Source organism: Sceloporus occidentalis, unplaced genomic scaffold, assembly GCF_023333645.1.
Source record: "Sceloporus occidentalis isolate IW3139 unplaced genomic scaffold, rSceOcc1.0.p SCAF_4, whole genome shotgun sequence".
NCBI classification, from domain to species: Eukaryota; Metazoa; Chordata; class Lepidosauria; order Squamata; family Phrynosomatidae; genus Sceloporus; species Sceloporus occidentalis.
In genome coordinates, this window is record NW_028316984.1 from 119,254,636 (window position 1) to 119,276,590 (window position 21,955).

Below are 21,955 nucleotides of genomic sequence, written 5' to 3' on the forward strand. Positions count from 1 at the left end.
ATGGCTGACTACTGACTAGAAATTATCAAAAGTGTCTATGTACTAGCTATACCTGCCAAAGATATAAATGCTTCCATTGTAACGGGTGTGTGATTGATGCAGGTTTGTAATCTTGCTATATATCACAAGGCATAAAAGACAGTTGAAACAAATGTTCTTAAAATATGCTGCCTTAAAAAAAAGGATCCTGAATATAATGTCTCCAACAATGAGCTTTGAACCATAGCTGAAAAGATTTCTGACTATGAAATATACCACCATCTGAAATGGCAGTAGTGTAAGAAAGAGAAGCAATCACATTCATTCTAACATTATTATCAGCTACTAGGTGTCAGATAAACATAGCACAGATACCAGCAATAGCACTTCTAATACATAGCCAAATGCAACCAAATCTGCTTCCCGACATTAATTTTTACATGGTAGCCACACATACATATACAGAGATACAGATATAAATGTGGATAAAAAAGCCCACAAGACACATATACCCCAAGCCAAACTGAGGTGAGTAATTTATGACAAGAAGATATTTCAGCCACACTTGGAATATCTGGCACAGAGGAATCAAGACAAAAGGTGAGTGAGCCTGAAACGTGGGGGGAAGCAGCATGCCACTGGAATGCTGAAATGCTAGTGAGAGTTTAAACTGATAGATAAGTGAAGGAGAACCTCTAAAGTGATTGTTGATTTTGTTATTGTCGCAGGGCAGAAAGAGTCCCCTATGCCTGTCAGCTCTACCACATACCATTCCCCAGAGTAAATGGGGGCTTAGCACCATAAAATGGACTCTCACTAGCATGTCTTCTGACACACATCCCAGTGAAAACCACACACACATATACACACACTTCTTAACTGAGCACAGTCTTGCACAATACACTGTGGTTTCTTAAGTGTCTCAGTGAAACCTCTTGGGCCTTGGGCATTCTACTGCCCTGAGACAGTATTACCTGTCCTGTCTCCTGGGTAAAGTATTTCTGCAGAATTTGGGACTAGCAGCAGGGGAAGAGAGAGGGCTAGAAGAATAAAGTCCAACACGACAGAAAAACAAAACAGAACAAAACAACAACAACAAAAAGAGAGAGGAATATTAGCACAAAAGGAAGAAAGGGAACAAAAAAAATATCAAGAGTTTTCAACAGTTGTTTTGTTTTATGAAGCCACAGAACATCAAAAGATTCTAACAGAGGCGTTAAGTTATACAGTAGAGCCAGAGAAACTTCATAATATTTCAAGTCCTGTGATCTTCTCTGAAGAAGGATTAAAGGCTAATTTGGAAACTTTCATTTTGTGGTTTCTTATCCACATGGAAAATGAATGCATGAGCTGAACAGGTAGGTCTCACCTTCCATGAGACTGTACACTGCAAAAGGGACCTTGAAAAAGTATATATGCTGTCATTCCATCATACAGTAGATGGATGATTGTATTACACAGTTAGCAGATCTGGTGCCCCCAGCATCTCCATCAAACTACAAGACTAATATCGCAGTGGTATCATTCCAACAGCAACATAATGAGATGACGTATGAATTCTAGGACCCCTCTTGTGATTATACAATGCAAAATCAAGTGTAATGGATCTGGGAAAGATTTGAATCTGGGAATAACCTATTTGGAAAGTGGATATGGAGGGTAGAGAACCACTGACAGCATTCCAGTGGAAAGGCTTTTTCCCAAGTCAATAAACCATCCCAAGCCACAGTTGCAATTTGGGCAGGAATCATATCACTCTCTAGTTCTGTAATCAGGACTATTTTGCTTAAAAGGAAAATATTAAACTGAAGAGTGTTGTTTTGTTTGCGACAGCTGTGTTTCCCAGACCTTTTTTCTTTTCTTTTACCAGTTGGTACCTGTGTTTCAAATTTTGTCCTTCAACAACATGCAGTGGGATTAGTAAGTAACTCCAATTACAAGAGTTCACTTTTGTTATAAAAAAAACAAATGTAAGTAAATTGAAGTATGGATATAAATCACAAGTAGGCAAAACAAAGCTTGTAAGCCCCACATTGCCAACTGATAGCTTTTCAGTGCACCTGGGCCACGCAGAATCTTCATTTAAAAAAACTGGCCACAATATTAAATTCATGATAATGGGAAAAAGTGAGATAGTCCATGTCACAGTTAATATGGTTCCTTTTAATTCAATATCAATAGTAAACATCATATTAATTACAGCCCATTTAATTTCACTTTATTTGTAGAATATACAGAAATTTATATTTAATCATAATCAAGTATTAGTAGAGGCATTTTATTTTGTAATAGTGAGTGGGGAGACTTTTTAAAATAAACATTACTTAAGATATTAATGTTAATATTTAATTTCAGCTAATTTTGATCTGTTTTACATATATTTAGCTCATATTTATGCATCCTTTAAAACGTTTTAAAAATGTTCAGCCACTGAGCTGTTTGCTAACCTGAAAAGTAGCCCTTGGCTCCTAACTTAGGGCCGAGACAGACGGCCCAAAAGCGGTCCCACACAGTCCCTAACCCTAGAATGTGCCGGCAGCAGCATCATAGCAGCGTACCATCCACATGGGTGCCACCATGATGATGTCACACATGCTCCGCATCCAAACAGTGTGGGCGTGACATCTCCGCATTGCCACCAGCTGCTTATGGCGGCCTGGCGGCAGCACAGCAATAACCTCCAAATCGGGACCTCCTTTTCTTTTAAAATTTTCTTTAAAACATCACATTTTAACCAAATCTTCACCATTCATACGTAAATACATTTCGGTTGTGCATATGATATTGTAATTTGAAGGTATACTTTTACTTTTGCTAGTTGTTTATGTCACAACTATTAGTATTACACTCGGTGCTATATGGAAATTATGATTTATGATTAACATTAGTGCAAAAAAGCACTGCTCAGGATTCTGTATGGTGTGAAAAGAGAGGAGTGACACCATGAGTTACTGCACTGAGTGATACCAACCCTAGGGATGCCACTGGCAGTTGAGGCTATTTATTTTTTAAAAGAAGTTTAGTTTAGCCGTAGTACTTAAAATGCTTCACACAAACATTATCTCAGTAATTTTCACAACTGGCCAATATTACTAGCCTTTGTGGCTCATGTGAAATTTGAATCACAGTGTCCCTTATTCTCAACTTATGCTCTTGACTGCTGTACTTTTGTCAGTTCCATGCTGTTTCATTCACCCAGCACTGAAATGCTGATATAATCCTGTCTGGGATCAAGAATGTGGCAGGAAAGGAAATTCATCTCTCTTACGGACATGACAAAGCAAGCTGAGGTTTGTAGCTGTGGCTCAAGAGGAAATAAAGCATACCTTTCATGGTTCCCACTCTGTCTTGAGGTGAATGTCAAATGTCTTTCTACTTACTATTCTTCTCACTGACAGGAACCAGACTTTTAAAATATCTGAGCCTCACTCTAGCTGTTCATTTATGTTGTAGTTCTTTCTTACCAAATCCTAGATATCTTCTGAAAAGGATTACTTAAGATTTGGGTCTCATGTGAAAACTATGGGTGATTTTACAAATTGTGAATGGTAGGAAAAGACATATTTTACTTTTTAAAGAAAACATAAATGTTTTGAAGCTATCACTTATCAGCCTTTTCCTGAAATGAATATACATGTAATGTGAGTGGCCTTCCATTTAACTCCTTAGATTAAGCTGTGTTTACAGTAAGAGGGAGAAAAAAAACTTTCTCCCCAAACCCAAACTAGGCGATAATAGTTATTTTAGACATATTCAGACTTATGTCTGCTACTCAAAACAACACTTGTTCTGAGTAGGGTTCCTTTTTCCTAATAAACATTTGAGGACTGAGCTACTTTTTACAGAAACCACATACCAATAAGCATACTATGTCTAAGTACTACAAATATATAAAGACACATATTTTGAAAAATGTCCTCACCTTTCTGACAATGTTGTCTTAACACTGTTGGTTCTAACAAAGGGTGTCAGCGAATCATCTTTAGAAGCTGCAATCAAACCACTGGAAGAGTTGTGGCTCAGCCCACCTCCACTGCTGAGAGAAATATCAATGGATTCACAACTGGTGTGCAGACTGCTGACAGACTGGTATCCAATCCCTTCTTTGCTAACAGCAGAAGAACTGCTGGGATTAGTTCCCCAGGTTAAACTGTTGGAAGGAGCTGAATGAGCTGAACTGGGACTAGATGCTAGTGGAGACTGGTTCATGTCTGCATTTTTACTATAAAGAGGACTACTACCACCACTGCTCAGAATGCCACTCCCAGAAGGAGAATCTGGGTTCCCCTGTTGGTTCATGGTTGCATGTGGGTTGGAGATGACCACAGAATTTTTCATGCTTTCAGCTGTTGTGATGGGAGCTTGTTTACTAGGCTTTCCACCAAAAAGTCTGAGGGGGAAAAAGAAATTAAAGGAAGTCAGGAAACACACCGAAAACATCTGGATGACATTTTTTATTTTTTTTAAAAAATTATGTTTACCGTATATACTCGACTATACATCAAGAAATTTTTGCCCCAAAATAGCCTAAAAAATCCTGGGTAGACTTATCCACGGGGCAAAAGGTCCTTCAACCAAGCCTCTCCTCTGCCCAGGCTGTCTCCGTAAGGGACAGCCCAGCTGGGGAGATACTGGGAGAGGCGACCGATTGCCCCACAGCCTTTCTTCAGCTGGGCTTCCTCCGAGGGAGAAAGTCCAGTTGGGGACAGGCTTCCAAGGGCGTGCACTCACTCCGGAGTCTCTCCTCAATTGGGCTGCCTCCTCGGGAGAAAGTCCAGTTGGGGACAGGCTTCCAAGGGCGTGCACTCACTCCGGAGTCTCTCCTCAATTGGGCTGCCTCCTCGGGAGAAAGCGCAGTTGGGGACAGGCTTCCAAGGGCACACGTTTGTCCTGGAGTCTCTCCTCAACTGGGCTGCCTCCTCAGGAGAAAGCCCAGTTGGGGACAGGATGGGAAGGGTGCGTGCTCACCAGAAGCCACTCCCCAGCTGGGCTGCCCCCTTAAGTCCAACCCTCGACATATCCACAGGTCATATTAAAATCCACATTTTTGGCCCTAAAAGTTGACCTCGATTTATACACGAGGTTGACTTATAGACTAGTATAAACGGTAATTTTTCAAAATGATGCTTTTTCAAGTCATTTAATTAATTTGGACAATTTTTAGAAGAGGTGAAGATTTCTCTTGGCTAAAGCTTTTCAAAGCATAGAGTACATTTAAATCACAGGCATCCAAGTGTGAGTGTCTGAATGTAAACACTTTCTGATTGCCACATTCCAAAACAGCACTACTCAAATAAAAAAAGTTGTACACACCTGCGCAGAGTAGGGGAGGCCACATCTGGGTACTTGACTCCTTGCTGGTGAACAGTTTGGGCTGTATTAGAAGTTGTCTGAGATGCTGGGTTCACTTTAACAGAATTACAAGAGATGACACTTTCATTGTCTGATGAGATCCCTTTCTCTTTGTCTGTTTGGTTGGCTAATCCTGGAAGAGAGCTCCCAAGGACAACTTTAGTTGGTTCTCTCATTTTAGGAACAGGCAAGCCTGCAGACTTGCTGCTTATATTGGAGTCTATGCTGCTGGTACTAGATCTATTGCCAGCTCCGCTTCTGCTGCTGGATTTGCTGGGTCTGGGTAAACTTCGGTACTGAAGGTTGGTTCGGCTGTTAATTGCTAAGTAACCGTCATCCTGATTCTGTGAGCCATCAATACTAGTCTTCCGACCAGTGGACCTACCCAGGAGTCCAGATGATTTAGGGATTTTTCCCAATGTAGCAGATCTATTAGTGATCGTTGCCCCACTAGCTGTTATTATGGTCATGCCTACAGTCGACCCACTCTGTTTCTTAAACCCAAATGCATTTGTATTAGAAGCTGCTGTTCTAGAATTACTGGTGGAGGGTTTTTTTGATTCATCACCACTACTGCGTCCGGCATCTGATGGAGAACGTTTAATATGTCCAGATTTGGGAGAAATTCTACCCTTTTCTGATACCTTGGCATCATCAGTTTTCCCTAGAAAAATGGAGAACAAGTTTAAAATTGTACAGTATCAAATTTTGTGCAGGTGAGATAAAGTATTTTGAAAAAATAACTTAAACACAAGAGACACAAGAGTGTGGAAGCAATTTGATCTTTCTTAATTAAATGCAAGTCTTGGGCAGAAAATGTTAATATGCCAAGAGAATGGGTAAATAAACCCTCAATTGTTTTGTACTCAAAAAGCAAGACAAATAATTACTGTAGGCTTCTTCCCACTGTGGGAGAAAATTAATATTTTTATGCTGTATTTGTCCCATAGTCAAAAGAGCTGCAGAAGAAGTATTCTGCAGAGAAATACATATGTCCTTTTTTTTTTTTTGGTAATAAAAATGCATTTCCTGAATAGAGAACATGTTTCTTATGATGGAAAGTGTTTTCTGCACAACAAACTCATATGATTTTTGCAAAACATTTTCTCTGCAACACTCTGAGACATTCAAAGACTGAGGAAAACAGCAAGTTTTGCTGCTCTAATACTTTTTTCTAGGAAACTCCATGGCAAACCCAGCTCTTCAACCCCTCCTCCCCGCCATGCTCCTTACCTTGCTGGCCATTGCTTTCATTCAAAAACACCCAGTTACTGTGTCTGATGCAGAAACGGGGATGCCTGGCTGCAGCCACATGACCTGGAGTGCCAGTTCCACATCATATACAGTGACAGGGGACTTTTGAGTGAAAGTAACAGCACGGCAAGGTAAGGAGCACACTCCAGTCTCGGACTCGCACAGGGACATCCCTGCACTTACTCAGGGTGAGTTGTTATGCTCTGGATTGGTCTAAACATGACTCAGAGATCATTCTACTGATGAACAATGACGCTTCCTGATTAGATGGCATGAGACCAGAGACTGCTACCAAGACTAAGAAAGCATGGGATCAGCCTGTTCTTTCTTGGCTCATCTGCTCAGCCCCTAAATTGCCCTTATTCAGGCCAAAAATGGGAGATAGAGGAATGAATTTCTAGAAGCCTTTAGGTACCCATCACTTCCACCATCACAGACAAGTGTTTAACATGAAGCTATTTCAAATCCAATAGTGAACTTCTTTCCATGTACTGTATGGTTGTAAGGTTTTTTTTTTTGTATACATTTTGGCATCTTTGTGAACCACAGAGGCCTCAGGGAAACTTGCTCCCTGGAACTTGCTACACTTTGCTGCTATTCAGAAAGTAAGTTCTCTTCTACACATGCTCAGGCACCTTGGCTAATCTGCCTGAAATTTTAGTGTATTCATATTGGACAGTTTTAAATTTTTTGATGTTTAATCTTTTTTAGGGGTTGATCACTGTTTTTATGATTGGGGAGCTTCAAGAAAGCTGTCAAGATGGATCTCTTCTGGCAGGCCTTCCCGGAATAGAACCCAGCCACATAAAGATCCCCCCACAGACATATATAAGTGAAGACTCTGCCCACCGTTATTCTATTATTGTACTATTGTTTTTAGATTTTATTGTCTGTAAGTTTAATGGATATAATTGTTTAATCTTTTTTTAAGGGGATGGTAGAAATTGTATATATTGCTGTATTTTTTTAAAGGTTATACGCCACTTTAATTGTGGTAACAAAAAGCGGGATATAAATAAGTTTTATTATTTATTTATTTATTTATGATTGGGGGGAGGGTTGGGGTATTGGGGTTTTTAAATTGTAATTGTAATTTTTAATTGTTTGATGTTTTAATTATACTGTTGGAATCTGCTTTGATTCCTTTGTGAAAAAGCAGAATACAAATAAATAATAATAATAACAATAATAATTATGGGAGAAGTTATTTTGTTCTGCTCTCGATTCCTCTAATCATGGCTCAGCGGCCATTCTACTGATGAACAATGATGTTGCCTGACTAAATGGCATGAGTCCAGAGACTGCTGTGTATGGGGAGGCTTCCTTCCTCCAGCCAAGACAGCCTTCTGTGGCTAAAGGGTACCTGTGCACTGGACTTGCTCCAGTGATAATTAATTTGCAAGACAACACAGTGGTGAAAAAGCTCCAGGAGCAAATTAGTTATGGCAGCAAGATCTGATGTGTATATGGACCTAAATCCTACTGTTAGCCCTTATTAAGTAAGCCTATTGAATCAACTCACTAATAAATTACTGAATTGGATTCTAGTCTGCTCTACTTGGGACAAACTAATAGGATGATAACCTGTGTGTTCTAGTGCATCTTTAACCTTGAACACATTTTATAAGTAGAGTTTGTTTGGGGGGGAAGCTAATTTTCAACTAGAAATCTAATCAACTAAATAAACATACCAAGAAAATAAGTCTTATACAGCAGGCCCTCCGTATCTGTGGACTTGTCATCTGTGGATTCCATCATCTGCAAATAGCAAGCCTGTGGGGGCGGGGGGGGGGAGGAGGGAAGAGGAAGAGGAAGAGGCAGAGGCAGGAGGAGAAGGGAGCGGAGGAGAAAAGGCGGCAGAGGGGGAAAGGCAGAGAAAAAGGAGGCAGAGGGAAAGGGAGTAAGAGGTGGCAGAGGGGAAAAGGCAGCAAAAAGGGCGGTGGAGGGAAAGAGGAGGGGGGGAGACGAAAAGGAGGAAGAGACCGTGGAGGGGAAAAGGCAGCAGGGGAAAGAGGTGCAGGAAGGAAGAAGAGGAGGGAGGAGGAAGAGGAGGAGGATGAAGAGGCAGCAGAAGGAAAAAAGCAGTGGAGGGACAGATGAGGAGGGAGGAAGAGGAGAAGAAAGGAGGAAGAGGCGGTGGAAGAAGAGGAGGAGGAAGAAGGAAGAGGGGGCAGCTCCCTGCCGCCTGCCGCGGTGAGACCCATGAGGTGGGCATTGGGCAGCAAGGGTGACAAAGTTCCATTGTCCCTAATGGTGGCACGGCCACATGACCACGTCACCATTGAGGAAAACAGGACTTGAGCATACACAGATTTTTGGTATCTGCGGGGGGATCAAGAATGGATCCAGATCCAGGTGGCCAACTGTAATTTATTAATATATTCAAGAAATGTAAGAGTTTTGCATCTTAGCACAGTCATCAATTTAAGTGGAATACCTCACCCCTATTATACAAAGAATACCGAGTCAACATCATAGAGACTGATTACACTGTTCTCCATCAAAGGCAAGCATAGATCAAAATGCACTTGAAATCCTGACAGTTGAGAGGAAATTATTCTTCTACTAACAGCACAAATTCTTGGCCTGCATTGCTCGCCTCTTGGCTGTGCATTCCTCACCTGTTCCAGGTGTCTTCAAAGTTCCTGAAGTGGCTGTTGTTTTTGTCCTTGGCGTGGTAATGCCAACCTGAGCCGACATGCCCCGTCTCCAGGAACCCGTCTGAGAAATGACTGTGTTCTTCCTCCCTGAAGTGCTTTTATCAGATTCATCAGACACATCAGACGGATTCCTTCTCCATTTCGATCCTGGCTCCATTTTTACACCACTGTCTGAGCCTCCATCTGATTTTTTGATTTCATCACCAGACCACAAAGAATTCCGCTCCACTTGGGAATGCTTTTCAGCATCAGTCTGAGTGGGAAAACAGAGAATTATAAGCTTGCACTGCAAACATTTTCTTCCTCTAGGATCCAAAATCTACCCTTTACAGAAATCTTTACTCTGTAGCCTTTCTGATTATTCTTTCATTTGTCCTTTCTGATGCAAAACCTCATTCTAATAAATAACATACTATCCAATATCTAATCAGACTAATGTAATCTGAAATTAATGTACAGTACTTTAAAAAATTAAGCAAATAAAACAAGCACCTACATAATCAAAGATATAAAGCAGAATTTATGAAGGTCAGAAATGGGAAAAAATTATCTTGATGCACTGTAGCTCCCTCATTCCTGCATTCTACACAGTACCTTTCAATGCAAGGCATAAACTCACTTCAAATGTGTGTTGTGAGCTTTTCCTTTGTTCTGCCTCTTTATCTCTTTGCTGGCAATTTGATCTGTGGAGCATGAAGGGGCAGCTTTTTGCAAGACTGAAAGATAAACGAGTCCTTTCTGTTTACGCCTTACACTAACTTTATCATCAACTGAGGTGAGAAATTTTTCAGAAAGTCGCAATGCTCCACAACTCCTGCTGACTAAATTTAAATTTGTAATTACCTAGAATCACTTTTTTAAAACCACATGCACAACAGGGTATGTACTCATCAATTTAATTCCTCAATTAAATTTCTCTCTGTTTATGTCAGTGTTTGGGATCCTTCAGTTACAGTGCCTTACACACATACACACACCAGGATCAAGAAGGGCTATTTGTTGAAGCACATGTTCATATCTGTACTCTTTGTTTTACTTTCAGTGGCTTTATGATCCTTCTGAATGATTTGCAATTCAAACTACACATCAGAATTCTGAAAAGCTGTGAACCTGCCCCACATGTGGGAACCTGAAAACACAGATGCTGAGGGAATATGTATTTTTGTGTTCTTTATTTTCTTGCCCCCTGTCACCTGCTATTTATATTTCCTGCCTTGCTATATATATATATATATATATATATATATATATAATCCCTGGATCATCACAGTTTTTCCCCAAACACCAGGCACAATCATAACAATAAAAATTAAAAATGATTTGGTTTGCTCTGTTTTGAATTTGCTGATGTGTTGGTGGCCAAAGGCTCCCATTGTAAGTTGCAGTGGCTAAATAACCCATAAATCTTCTGTGGTTTATTATGACAATCAACCAGCAAAAGCAGGTAAGCCAGTAAAATAACCCATGGTTTGTTTTGGGAGAGAGACAAGCCAAGGTGCTAAGTATTGCCAAATTTGGAAATCATGTTAAACCCATCATGGATGCAAGGTCTATGGTTTCTTAGATGTTCATGCCATGAATGAAGATGATGATGATTTTATTCTTTTATATCCCACCTTTACCCTAACCCTAGCACTCAAGGCAATTTACAAAACATTAAAAACATACAAAAATATCAAATCCCATGACAAGACCACCTTAGGGTTGCCAGAACTCGGAAACGACTTGAAGGCACACAACAAGAACAATCTATATATTATTTTAGAAAACAATTAAACCATTTATAACAATAATCACATTTAAATATTCATTAAAGGACAGCATATAAAATCAACAAAACAACACTTAGTTAAAAACCCTTCAACCGATTCCGAAAAGCCTTTCAGAATAAGACAGTTTTCACTCACTGGTGAAAGGACAGCAAGAAGGAAGTCATCCTAGCTATCCTGAGAAGGGAGTTCCAGCCTCAAACAGGACGATTTGGTCCTTCAAACAGCCTGGAACCAAGCCTGTGAAGGCTCTCTACGAGTCCCCCTCCACTCCTGCTGAGCTGGATGGAACCCCTTGAGACCACCTTTTATCTAAGAAAAACCTGCTGCCACCACGACACACCTAAGCAATACAGTGGGATGTTGCTGGGGAATTCCACTGCTATTTGCAAACCCAGTGAAGAACTAGCCATGATAAAGCTAAGATTGCAAAGAGGCTGAGTACCTTAAAGAAAAGCTTTATTCTAAGTACAGGAATTCTAGAGCAAAAGGATATCACTACATGAAGGACCAACTTGTCCTACAGGCACAGATAGAAAGTTACAAGTTACAAAGTAAAATCATTTCTGCCAAACCAGGACAGAAAATAAAAAAAATCCTGATGCCACGGACTGGTACATGTTCCTAACCTTACTGGCAGATCAGAAAGTGTTTGTAGTCCTTAATGTTTCTGAATATCTGGGGACTGGACTCTATTATCTTGCTCCACCAGCCTTCTCATTGTCTGCCTCATGAGGGCCAGAGACAAAAGCGAATTGACAGATAGACAGACAGACCAAAAACCTTGTGCTGCCTGAAGGTTTTTTAAAAAAAATAAAAATAAAAACCTGTATCTCAAAGGTTCGTGCTTTTCCCCAACTGCCCATCTCATTGGACAGTGGCCATACCATCAGCTGTGATGTAAACTCTCATTAAAATGTAACTGTACCTCCTCCCACATTTAACCCTTTTTTATCTGAGAAGAAGGCTCTGATAAATGGAAGACCCCCATTTATCACAAAGCTATATAGGACTTTAAAGATCATAACCAGCACTTTGAACTTTGCCCAGAAATGGACCAGCAGTCAGTACAACTGTTGCAACCAGGGAGCTGTGTGCTCCCTTTCCTAATTCAAGGATCAGGATCTTCTGGAACCCTGGCTTATAATAACAATCAAAGGTCCCTGAGTGGAATATTTTTTCCAAGATACAGTTCCTGTTCCACCCAATATCTGAAGTGGGATAGTGAAAAAGCCAATGTAGGAACTACATTGCACCTATGCAGAAGAGCACCCAACACAATTTTAAGATATTATTCAGGCTTCCAAATGCAGTATTTGAGAAAAACGGGAGCTTTTTTCAATCTATTAATTATAAGGAGTGCTTCTACACCTCAGCATATCTCATCAGGTTCAGAGCTTGGGTGCTAGCAATTTCAAACAGACATAAAATGTCAGATGCATAACCAGAGGCAAAACTCTTTAATGTAGCCACAACTATGCATGACATGGCAAGGGAACAAAGAGTAATAGGATTCTTGCATCAGAGTATATGAGGCAATTTAACACTTCATGGCAACTCTATGATTATATTTTAAAAGTTCTATTAAAATAGTTTTAGGCCCCAGTTAAAAAATGTGGAGCAAAGTAATCTTACACAGAAAAAATCTTATCAAAAAATGCAAAGTCTAGAAAGTATGGCCTTCCATTTGGGGAAACTTCAGAATATTTGGGCTCCCAAAACAATTTTAAAATGTAGTCAAGATGTATTTGCAGTGGAGGAACTTTTTCTTCCTTATTTAGATTTGTTGGCTAGGTCTGCTTAAAACATGATGAATGCCACCTACAGACATTAAAAATAATTTTCTTCTGAAAAGGTGCCAAAAAAAGGATGGCTTGTAATAACACGCAGCCTTGGGAAATTATAGTACATTTCATTAGGTAACATGTGTTCACATTTCCTCTGAGAGTGTTATAATCTTCAAGCTTTTATGTGAACTTAATTAAAATTCTGTTCCTTAAATGAATAATGCATTATGCATTACCAATAATGCATTATGCATTATCAAACAAGAAAGAAGTCTGTGTTAAATATACATGCTCTTATCTCTTTTTAAAGTTCAGGCTAGAATACATTTGGATACCCAGCTAGATCCCAGTACTTCTGCCAGAACTGGCAACCACCTTTCCTCTTCCTGCAGTTCTCCACACACTCTATAAACCTGTTCCAAAGTGTTTCCCAGCCCCCCTGGAACAATTTTTTTTAGAGTACGTGGAAGGCCGCAGAAGGAAGTCATTAATTTTGATGGCAACATATCCTTCTTAAATTCACAATTGAATCCTGGTCCTAATTATTACCAATAACAATCTTGGTCTGGAGATAATCTCCACTACACTAATAACAATTACACTAATAACGATTACAGAGTAGCATTATATGTAGCTTGCTACATGATTGTGAGTCTCAAACTATCATTAGTCCAGGCTGGCCTATTGTTAATATATTTATTTTCAGGTTGCCTTATTGTTGCTTAGCATAGTCTAATTATTACCACTCTGTGGAAGTTGAAAATCTCCAACTCCACAACAAAATTGTTTTGCCTTACAAATATCACAGCTGGGATAACTGACAATGCCCATTATCTCCAAGACTGGGTAGAGGAGAACAGCATCTATCTGTATAAATGGTGTTTTAGAGTCACAGTAACATTAGTTTTTCTAATCACAAGCTCAGACCATGTACATGCATTGTGTTATTGCCTCTAGCTAACATCATGTGAGCAGACTTTTGCTCATGCAAAAAGGCTATCTTTTCCTCTTCTGCTTCTGCATTTCTCTCATCTGACCTAAGAGGTCCAATCATCTAGAGAAGATTTGCAGGCATTTTCATTCTATTGTTTCATTCAATTGGTAGACACATGCCAAGGTTATAATTCCATTGTGGGATACATGGACATCACTGGATACAAGCTTTCACATACAGAATGTTTTTCATCTTCAGCACAACATGCAGGGGCTGGGGTATAGGCAGACCATTCCTGCTCCTTCTCACTTGCCCTGTATTGATTAGGGTTGCCATATCCCGCCGGGGGGCGGGACAATCCCGGTTTGGGCGGTGCCGTCCCAGTCCGGTTTGGCGCCCAAACCGGGATGGCCCCGCCCACCGCGGCCACCTCAGCCCCCGCGGCAGCTCCAAGGCCTTGCTGAGGCCTGGGAGGGCTCTCTGCGGTCGGAGCTCCAGCCGCGGAGATGCTCCCTCCCGGGCCCCAGCGCGGCCTTGGAGGCAACTCCACGGTTGGAGCTCCGGCCGCAGGGTCCTCCAAGGCCTCCGCGAGGCCAGGGAGGAGGAGGAGGCCGCTTCCCACCGCAGCGATCGCCGCGATGAGGAGCGGCCCCCGCCTCCTTCCCGGCCTGGGAGCCGGCCTCCGCCTCCTTCCCGGTCTGGGAGCCAGGCCCAGGCGTGTTCCTAAGCCGGAGAGGAAGCGGAGACTGCTCCCATCGCGGCGATCGCCACGATGGGAGCCGGCCTCTGCCTCTTTCCCGGCCTGGGAGCCAGGCCCAGGCGTGCTCCTAAGCCGGGGAGGAAGCGGAGACGGCTCCCATCGCGGCGATCGCCACGATGGGAGCCGGCCTCTGCCTCCTTCCCGGCCTGGGAGCCAGGCCAAGGCTTGCTCCTAAACTGGGGAGGAAGCGGAGACGGCTCCCATCGCGGCGATCGCCACGATGGGAGCCAGCCTCTGCCTCCTTCCCGGCCTGGGAGCCAGGCCCAGGCTTGTTCCTAAACCGGGGAGGAAGCGGAGACTGCTCCCATCGCGGCAATCGCCGCGATGGGAGCCGGCCTCCGCCTCCTTCCCGGCCTGGGAGGAAGCCTGGGCCGGCGATCGCGGAGCCCTGGAAGGCCTCGCCGGGGGCTTGGGAGACACTGTCTCCCAAGGCCCCGGCGAAGCCTTCAAGTGGCTCCGCGATCGCGGAGTCCTCCAAGGCCTCGCTGGGGCCTGCGAGACACTGTCTCACAGGCCCCAGCGAGGCATTGGACAATGTTTTAAAATGTAGGACCTTTTTTTTTAATTTCCTGGCCAGGAAATTTTTTTTAAAAAAGGTCCTACATTTTAAAACATTGTCCTACATTTGTCCCGGTTTGGAGGTCCTCGGGGATGGCAACCCTAGTATTGATGCTCAGTAGGGCTATAAACTCTAGTGAATTTTCTATAATTGCACAGCTTCAAAAGAATTCTAGATAGTCCCCAATGGCACAAGTCCAAAGCAATTCATTCTTTTAGTTTAAACCTCTAGCAAATTCTTCACTAACTCAAATCTTGAAATCAGAATAATCTGTGCAGTCACAGGAACTGAATTTAGCCCACTATTTCCTAGCCCTATCTGAAGATCCTTGTTATTCCCTGGTGGTCTTCTATCACTGACCCTGGTTTGTAATATGAGACCGACATGTTGGAACAGAAAAATGTTTGCATGTATGTTATTTGCTCATATATTAAAGTAAAACATATGGAATCATCAAAACATACTAGAGAATATAGAAGTAATTCCCAAATAAACAAAACTGTTTGTTTATTAAACAAAAGACATGCCAATCACCATAATATACTGGCACTGACAATTCATTATTCTAGCATGGTTTTACCATTATCAGTCTGTTATCTTAAGGATCAATCAGAAACCAGAATGCAGGGCTCTTGATATTATACACTACAGTCATAAGTATGAACAAGAGTGTATCTGATGTGTTTAATTAATGTTGTTCTGTTCCTTCAAGTCATGACTTATGGTGACTGTAAGCTGTCGTCTTGTTTTTTTGGCAGAGTTTGTTCAAAGGAGTTTTTTCTCTGCCTTTCTCTGAGGCTGAGAGTGTGACTCGCCCAGGGTCACCCAGCAGGTTACCATGACCAAATGGGGACCCATACCATGGTCTCCCAGTGTCCTACTCCAAACACTCTAACATGATTATTCCCTAGTAAACGTGTTTAGATTGTCTTGATCCTGTAATAATGTGATTCTCTTTTGCAACAAACTGGGCAGACTCATGTGTTTTTGAAGTTAATGGAATACCTCTGACATTATTATAAGTGAAATGAAAAAAGAAATCTTACCTGCGAATCTAGGTTCTTACGAGAGGATGCAGGTGTGTTCGCATAGGAGCTGATGGAGGAGCTGGTATTAATGTCATCAGTGCTGAGATTGTCTATGGTGTCACTTATCCCACTGCTGACAGAACTGCTGTCATCCCAGCTGAGAAAAGAGGGGGAAACCATAAAAATAATCCATGTAAGCCATTCCCACAGAAACCATGAAGTCAGAAGCTGTAAATGCGGGGGAGGGCCTTTGAAAACAGGTATTACCAGCATTTATTGATTTATTAACCATTTCGCACATAATTAAAGGACATTCTAGGGAATATTTTTCACAGTCTTGCTGATGCAGATTTCAAAAGTAAAACTCCAATTTTTCATTATGGTGACTCTAATGCCACACAGACTTTTACCAGCTTAGTAACAGAAAATTCACATAAAAGAAGAAAATAAAAGATGAATGACAATTTGGGGAAAGGATGGTGATGCTGGACATTCCAGATTTGAAAACAGTTACTTGTTATTTTCCTAAAGTGACATTGCCCTGCTTATTTTTTAATTACCGTATTTTCCGGCGTATAAGACGACCGGGAGTATAAGATGACCCCCAACTTTTAAAATAAAAATCTAGGGTTTAGCCTATACTCACCATATATGGCTACCCTCCTCCTAGTTAGCGAGGCAGCCAGCTGTGCACATGCGTGCCGGTTTCAAGGGGCCTCCGAAGGCCCCTTAAAGGCAGTGCAAGGCTGCCGGCTCCCCAGGCCTGCGGAGGCCTGAGAAGCCGGTGGCCCCAGAGCATGCGCGCCGGCTCCCCAGGCCTCTGGAGGCCTGAGAGGCTGGCAGCCCCAGAGTGCGCGCGCATGCGCTGCCTTCTCAGGGGCCTCCAAAGGCCACTTAGAAGCCGGTGCGAGGATGCCGGCTCCCCAGGCCTCCGGAGGCCTGAGAGGCTGGCGGCCCCAGAGCGTGCACGCCGGCTTCTGAAGGGCCTCCGAAGGCCCCTTAGAAGCCGGCGCAAGGCTGCCCGCTCCCCAGGCCTCTGGAGGCCTGAGAGGCTGGCGGCCCCAGAGCGCACGTGCCGGCTTGTGAGGGGCCTCCGAAGGCCCCATTGAAGCCGGCGTGAGGCTGCCGGCTTCCCAGGCCTCCAGAGGCCTGAGAAGCTGGTGGCCTTGAGAGTGCGTGCGCCCACCTGGCCGCGGGGCTGCCGGGCTCAACCCGGCGTACAAGACGACCCCTGACTTTTGACCCAATTTTATTGGGTCAAAATGTCGTCTTGTACGCCGGAAAATACAGTAATCATGTAGGTACTGAAATATTTGCATTTCAGTGGTTTATTTCATCTGCCATCAATATGCTCTTGTGAGGTAAACAATTATTATTTTTTAATTTAAAGACAATAAAATGCAAAAGTCTGGAGCCTTAAACAGAATTCTCAAAACCAACTCTGCCAATCCCATGTTGAGCCTTTATTTGTTCAATTAGGCCTGTTACAGACAGCCAAAATAAAGCTGCTTCGAGACACAGTGGAGGTATGGTGTTTCAATGATGCATGCGTCCTAAGAGTCCAGAAGTTGCACCAAAGCCACACTCCAGCCCTAAAGACTGGAGCGTGGCTTTGGTGAGGCTTCTGGACTCTTAGGACACATGCATCATTGAAACACCATACCTCCACTGTGACTCGAAGCAGCTTTATTTTGGCTGTCTGTAACAGGCCTTTGTATCTATAGGTCATGGAAAACTCTTCCTTTATACCTAAACTACCAGTGTTTCTAGGAAGTTTCACATTTTCATTGCTCCTAATGGGGAAAAACATGAAATCCATATATAAGTAATTAAGTGAGGTTGCTACACTAATGTATTTGTTGTGCACACATGCACATACATGTACAGATGAATGTTCAACTCTCTGTATAATGGTATTTTGCTTTCCTCATTTAAAAAGCCCCTCAGTATTAGATGACGAAGCATAACTCAGAAAAGAGCAAATAGTTTAAGCAAATCTTTATTGGTTTGAAGAAGAGCTCTCACATGTTAGCCGCCCCCAAACTGTCTCTCTATTGCAAGCCTCTCTTCTTAGGGGTACCTGTCAGAAGGATATCCCTTTCCTAAAGCCTCTCCATGCCTAAATATGCACTATTATGTCTAAACTCAGATTAAAGCAGGAGAGTAAAGCAGAAATTCATTCAAAGGCTTCAAGCTGGCTCCAGTTTCTAGAATTTCCACCAATGAGTGATTGTATCCCTCATCTAGTAAATAATCCTGCCAACAGTTACACCAAATGCTAAAACAAGGAGTGCTATTCAAGACTAGTAACTTTAAGCATGAGACTACATTTTTAAAATCCACTGAACATTAAATATAACCCAGATCGTAACTGCATATGTAAGAGAAAAGCTGTAACTGATAAAATATAGATTGCATTAAATATGAACTGCTAATAGAGAGATTTGGAAACAGGAATTTAATATTCATGAAGTCTTTGGAGCATGCTCAAGGGAATTATTAGAGACTGACCCAGCTGTTTTCAGTGTGTTCTGGGACCTATCATATAATGAACAGCTGGGACATATAGACTCTCTACACATCCCCCTGGGATTACATTTCATCAGTTTCAGCAGAACTTATTTCAGACTTAGGGCCTATTCAAATGTAGTACTTCCTATCTGTAAATCATAGTTTGGTGATGTGAAATGTTTTGGGCATGTGCAGCCTCCTGCCTCCCTGCTCTCACACAAATCCCCCCCCCCCCCTTCTTCTGTGGTTTGCATTAATTACTTTTTCACCATCTGGTTTCAGAACTGGTCTGCTGTAAATGCTCAGGGTACCATTAAAATCAACCATGTTTTTGTTCCCCGTTGTCAACCAGTAAACAGACCTCCCAACTCGAGTCCCTCTTAGAGCTGAATTCTGGGCAGCTTCAGGGCAGCGGAACAGACCAGCTCTAAAAGCTGCTGTCCACACATTTATGCACCGCATGCTCCCATGATGCCCTGAAGCTGCCCAGAAGTAGGCAGCTGCCCAGATGTGGACAGGTTCCAGATGCTGCAATGGTGTGGGACTTTGGCTGTGGTGGAGCGGGAAAAGCTGCCCTTTTCCCGGCGTATTTTTGCCATAGCCCCAATCTGTCTTAACAAGGGGCAGCTTCAAACCACCCCTTCTGTGGGTCTGTTTAACCCCTTAGTGTTAAACCCCTTAGTGTTAGACAATTGTGGTGGGATCAGGGAACACTTTTCTGCCCCAGGACTTTTCCATGAGCTTTACCAAAAATGCCAAAAATAAAATGAAAAAAGCCTGGAAGTTGCTGAAAGTCTAACTGTGGTTTTAAAAAAGGTTGTTTTTTTTTTTTAAATTGTAATGTGGGGGCTTGCAAGCTATCTAAAGAATGAACTCCCTTTCCTGGAGACTTCTAGGAAAGGGGATTCACATACATGTCTGTGTGTCTCTATGTGCAACTAGTGTGTGTACATACAAAGTTATTGTTGTTGCTGTGTGCCTTCTAGTCATTTCTGAATTATGTAGACCCTCAGGCAAACCTATCACATGTTTTCTGGACAACATCTGCTTGGAAAATTAGTGCCACTGCCTTTCTCTGAGGCTGAGAGATTGGACTTGGCCAAAGTCACTCACTGGATTTCAATGGCCCAACAAGACTTGGACCCTGACATGTCTCAGTCCATCACGCAAATGCCTATAGCAGCCAGAAAGGAGGAAATCCAGGGAGTTTGGAGGGCAGCATGTGTAACTGAGAGTTACAAAAACAACCTTGAGGGCAGTATGTGACCCCCTGAAATGCACTTTTTCACACTTGGCCTAAGTGAAAACTAGGGGATGGATCTGTATCTTTACAGATACAGCAGCTAACCCCAGTGAAAGCCAACGGTGACATTCTTATGTGAAATGCAAATGAGTGGGGGGAAAGGACCACAAAACCCTCATTTTCTTATGTCTTATGTGAAATGCAAATGACTGGGGAAAAGAACCACATTTTCATTGTTATTGTATAATTCTTTTCTTCTAAGGCAGCAAACATATTCTGTTGCCTAAACTACCAAACAAACAAACCTATGCTGTGTGTAGAGATTGGAGCCAATGTCTTGATTTTAATTATATTTAAAACAAACTCAAGTTGAAACATAGAGTATCTTTTCCCCATATTATGTTATGGTATTTTCCTGGAAAAGATATGGAAAATAGAACTTCTGCTGCAGTTCCCCACCCCTTTGCTGCTTTCCTAGAGTTTTCACTCTGTGATAGGTGGCAACAGAATGAAGTGAGTGTGACAGCAACAGTAAAGTGGGAGGGAGTAACTGAAGATGAAATCCAGGATGCTGACATGCTGTTTCATGGTTTGAGGCAGGTAATGAAAGGAAGTCCAGCAGACAGTTAGGGGGAGAGTGGGCATGACAGGACAGGAGAATACACATGGAGAAAATAAAAGGGAGGGAAGAATAGATTGAGGAGGAGAGAGTGGCAAAGGGAGGGCACACAGAGAAAGATGCAAAGTACAGATGGACAGATAGATGGAGAAATGAAAGAGAAACTGGAAGGGAACACAGACACTGACACACAGATTAGGTAGATAAAAGATGGAGGAAAAAACAGCATACCAGATAAGGATAGCAATAAAATTACAGACATAGAAAATGAGTGTAGATGATGACGAATTTGAAAGAGGTAAGAGGAAAAGGTGGGGAGACTGAGCAGTTTAGGTGAAAAGGAGGGGATTTCAATTGGTACTTGAAAAAAACAAAACAGGATTCACAAAACCAGAGATCATTCTATATGTAATATGATTAATTTTTAACATTTTAGTATGTATAATATTGCCTGGAAATATAGAGAATAGTATTGTAATTACAGTATCTTCATTCTAAAGAACAGAACTGCTACTCAAAAAGCAGTTTATATCATTTTTGCTAGCCAATCCTTTCTGTGTGTATTAATCTATAACCTTACTCAGTGAGTGAAACAGCTTCCTATTTCTTTCTATCCTAAACTCACAGCAAGGACATGGGGAGGAAAAAAGAGAAAAACATCTGTAGGATTTTTCATCTCCATTCTGGTAAGGGTTTAAGTCTTACAATGTAATGTAAATTTACACACCAAATTAAAATTAACACAAGTATTTTAAATATCTTATTCAAAATAAGCATAATTAATGTACAGTTTTTTCCAGCTTTTAGTGAACAAAGCATTCACTTTTAAACTAATTTCCTTATCTTTAGTTTCAATGCAATCTACAAAAGAGCAAGTCTGAAACTAAACAAAAAGAATTATTTTAAAATATTTATAAATTTACAAATGCACTCTTCTCTTTAGAACTTGAATTCCAAAACAGTATGTTACATTTGTTTTCAGCAGGTTTTTTCAAATGGCTTAATCCCCCCCCCCATTAGCATTTCAGTGGTTAAATTTAAAAAAAGAAAAAAAAAATGAAAATGTAACAGCCCTCCTAACTACAGAAATCCAGTCTGTGAGCAATGATAGAATCTTTGCAATTTAGCTGGAGCAATTAATAACCTCTGATGTCAACAAAAATCTATTCAGCCATAACATGGTAACCTATGTACTTCTTTTGATTCACTTGGTCAATCATATGAAAGCTACTTTGAATACTTGTGACTACTCAGCATTGTTTCATATCCTACTTTAATGGAAAACATTTTTAAAAGGCTGTAAATGAAATTAAATTATGATCTGTGAGGCAAAAAATATATTTGGAAAGAAAATGTTACCTCCTCAAAAAATGAGTAACCACTCTATGCTACAATTCCCAAAAACTGCAAGTTTAAAAGGAAAAGGGGAAGAAACCTGGAATATAACCATTAGTGACACAACTTAGTATTTCTAAACTGAATGAATATGCCCTATTTCCT

At 41.7% G+C, this 21,955-nt stretch overlaps 1 protein-coding gene across 3 annotated transcripts in view; it reads right to left on the reverse strand.

Moving 5' to 3' along the window:
- Nucleotides 1-21,955, reverse strand: part of NAV2 (neuron navigator 2) — a 352,842-nt gene that overhangs the window by 72,049 nt on the left and 258,838 nt on the right. For 2 of the 3 annotated variants that reach the window (XM_089521370.1, XM_089521367.1), the window contains 5 exons: nt 16,101-16,239; nt 9,207-9,498; nt 5,293-5,995; nt 3,902-4,369; nt 954-1,019 (listed from right to left, as the gene is read on the reverse strand). In XM_089521370.1, the coding sequence (XP_089377496.1) occupies nt 954-1,019; nt 3,902-4,369; nt 5,293-5,995; nt 9,207-9,498; nt 16,101-16,239 (1,668 nt within the window). The remainder of the gene's footprint in view (nt 1-953; nt 1,020-3,901; nt 4,370-5,292; nt 5,996-9,206; nt 9,499-16,100; nt 16,240-21,955) is intronic. The other variant, XM_089521369.1, reaches the window with a different exon arrangement.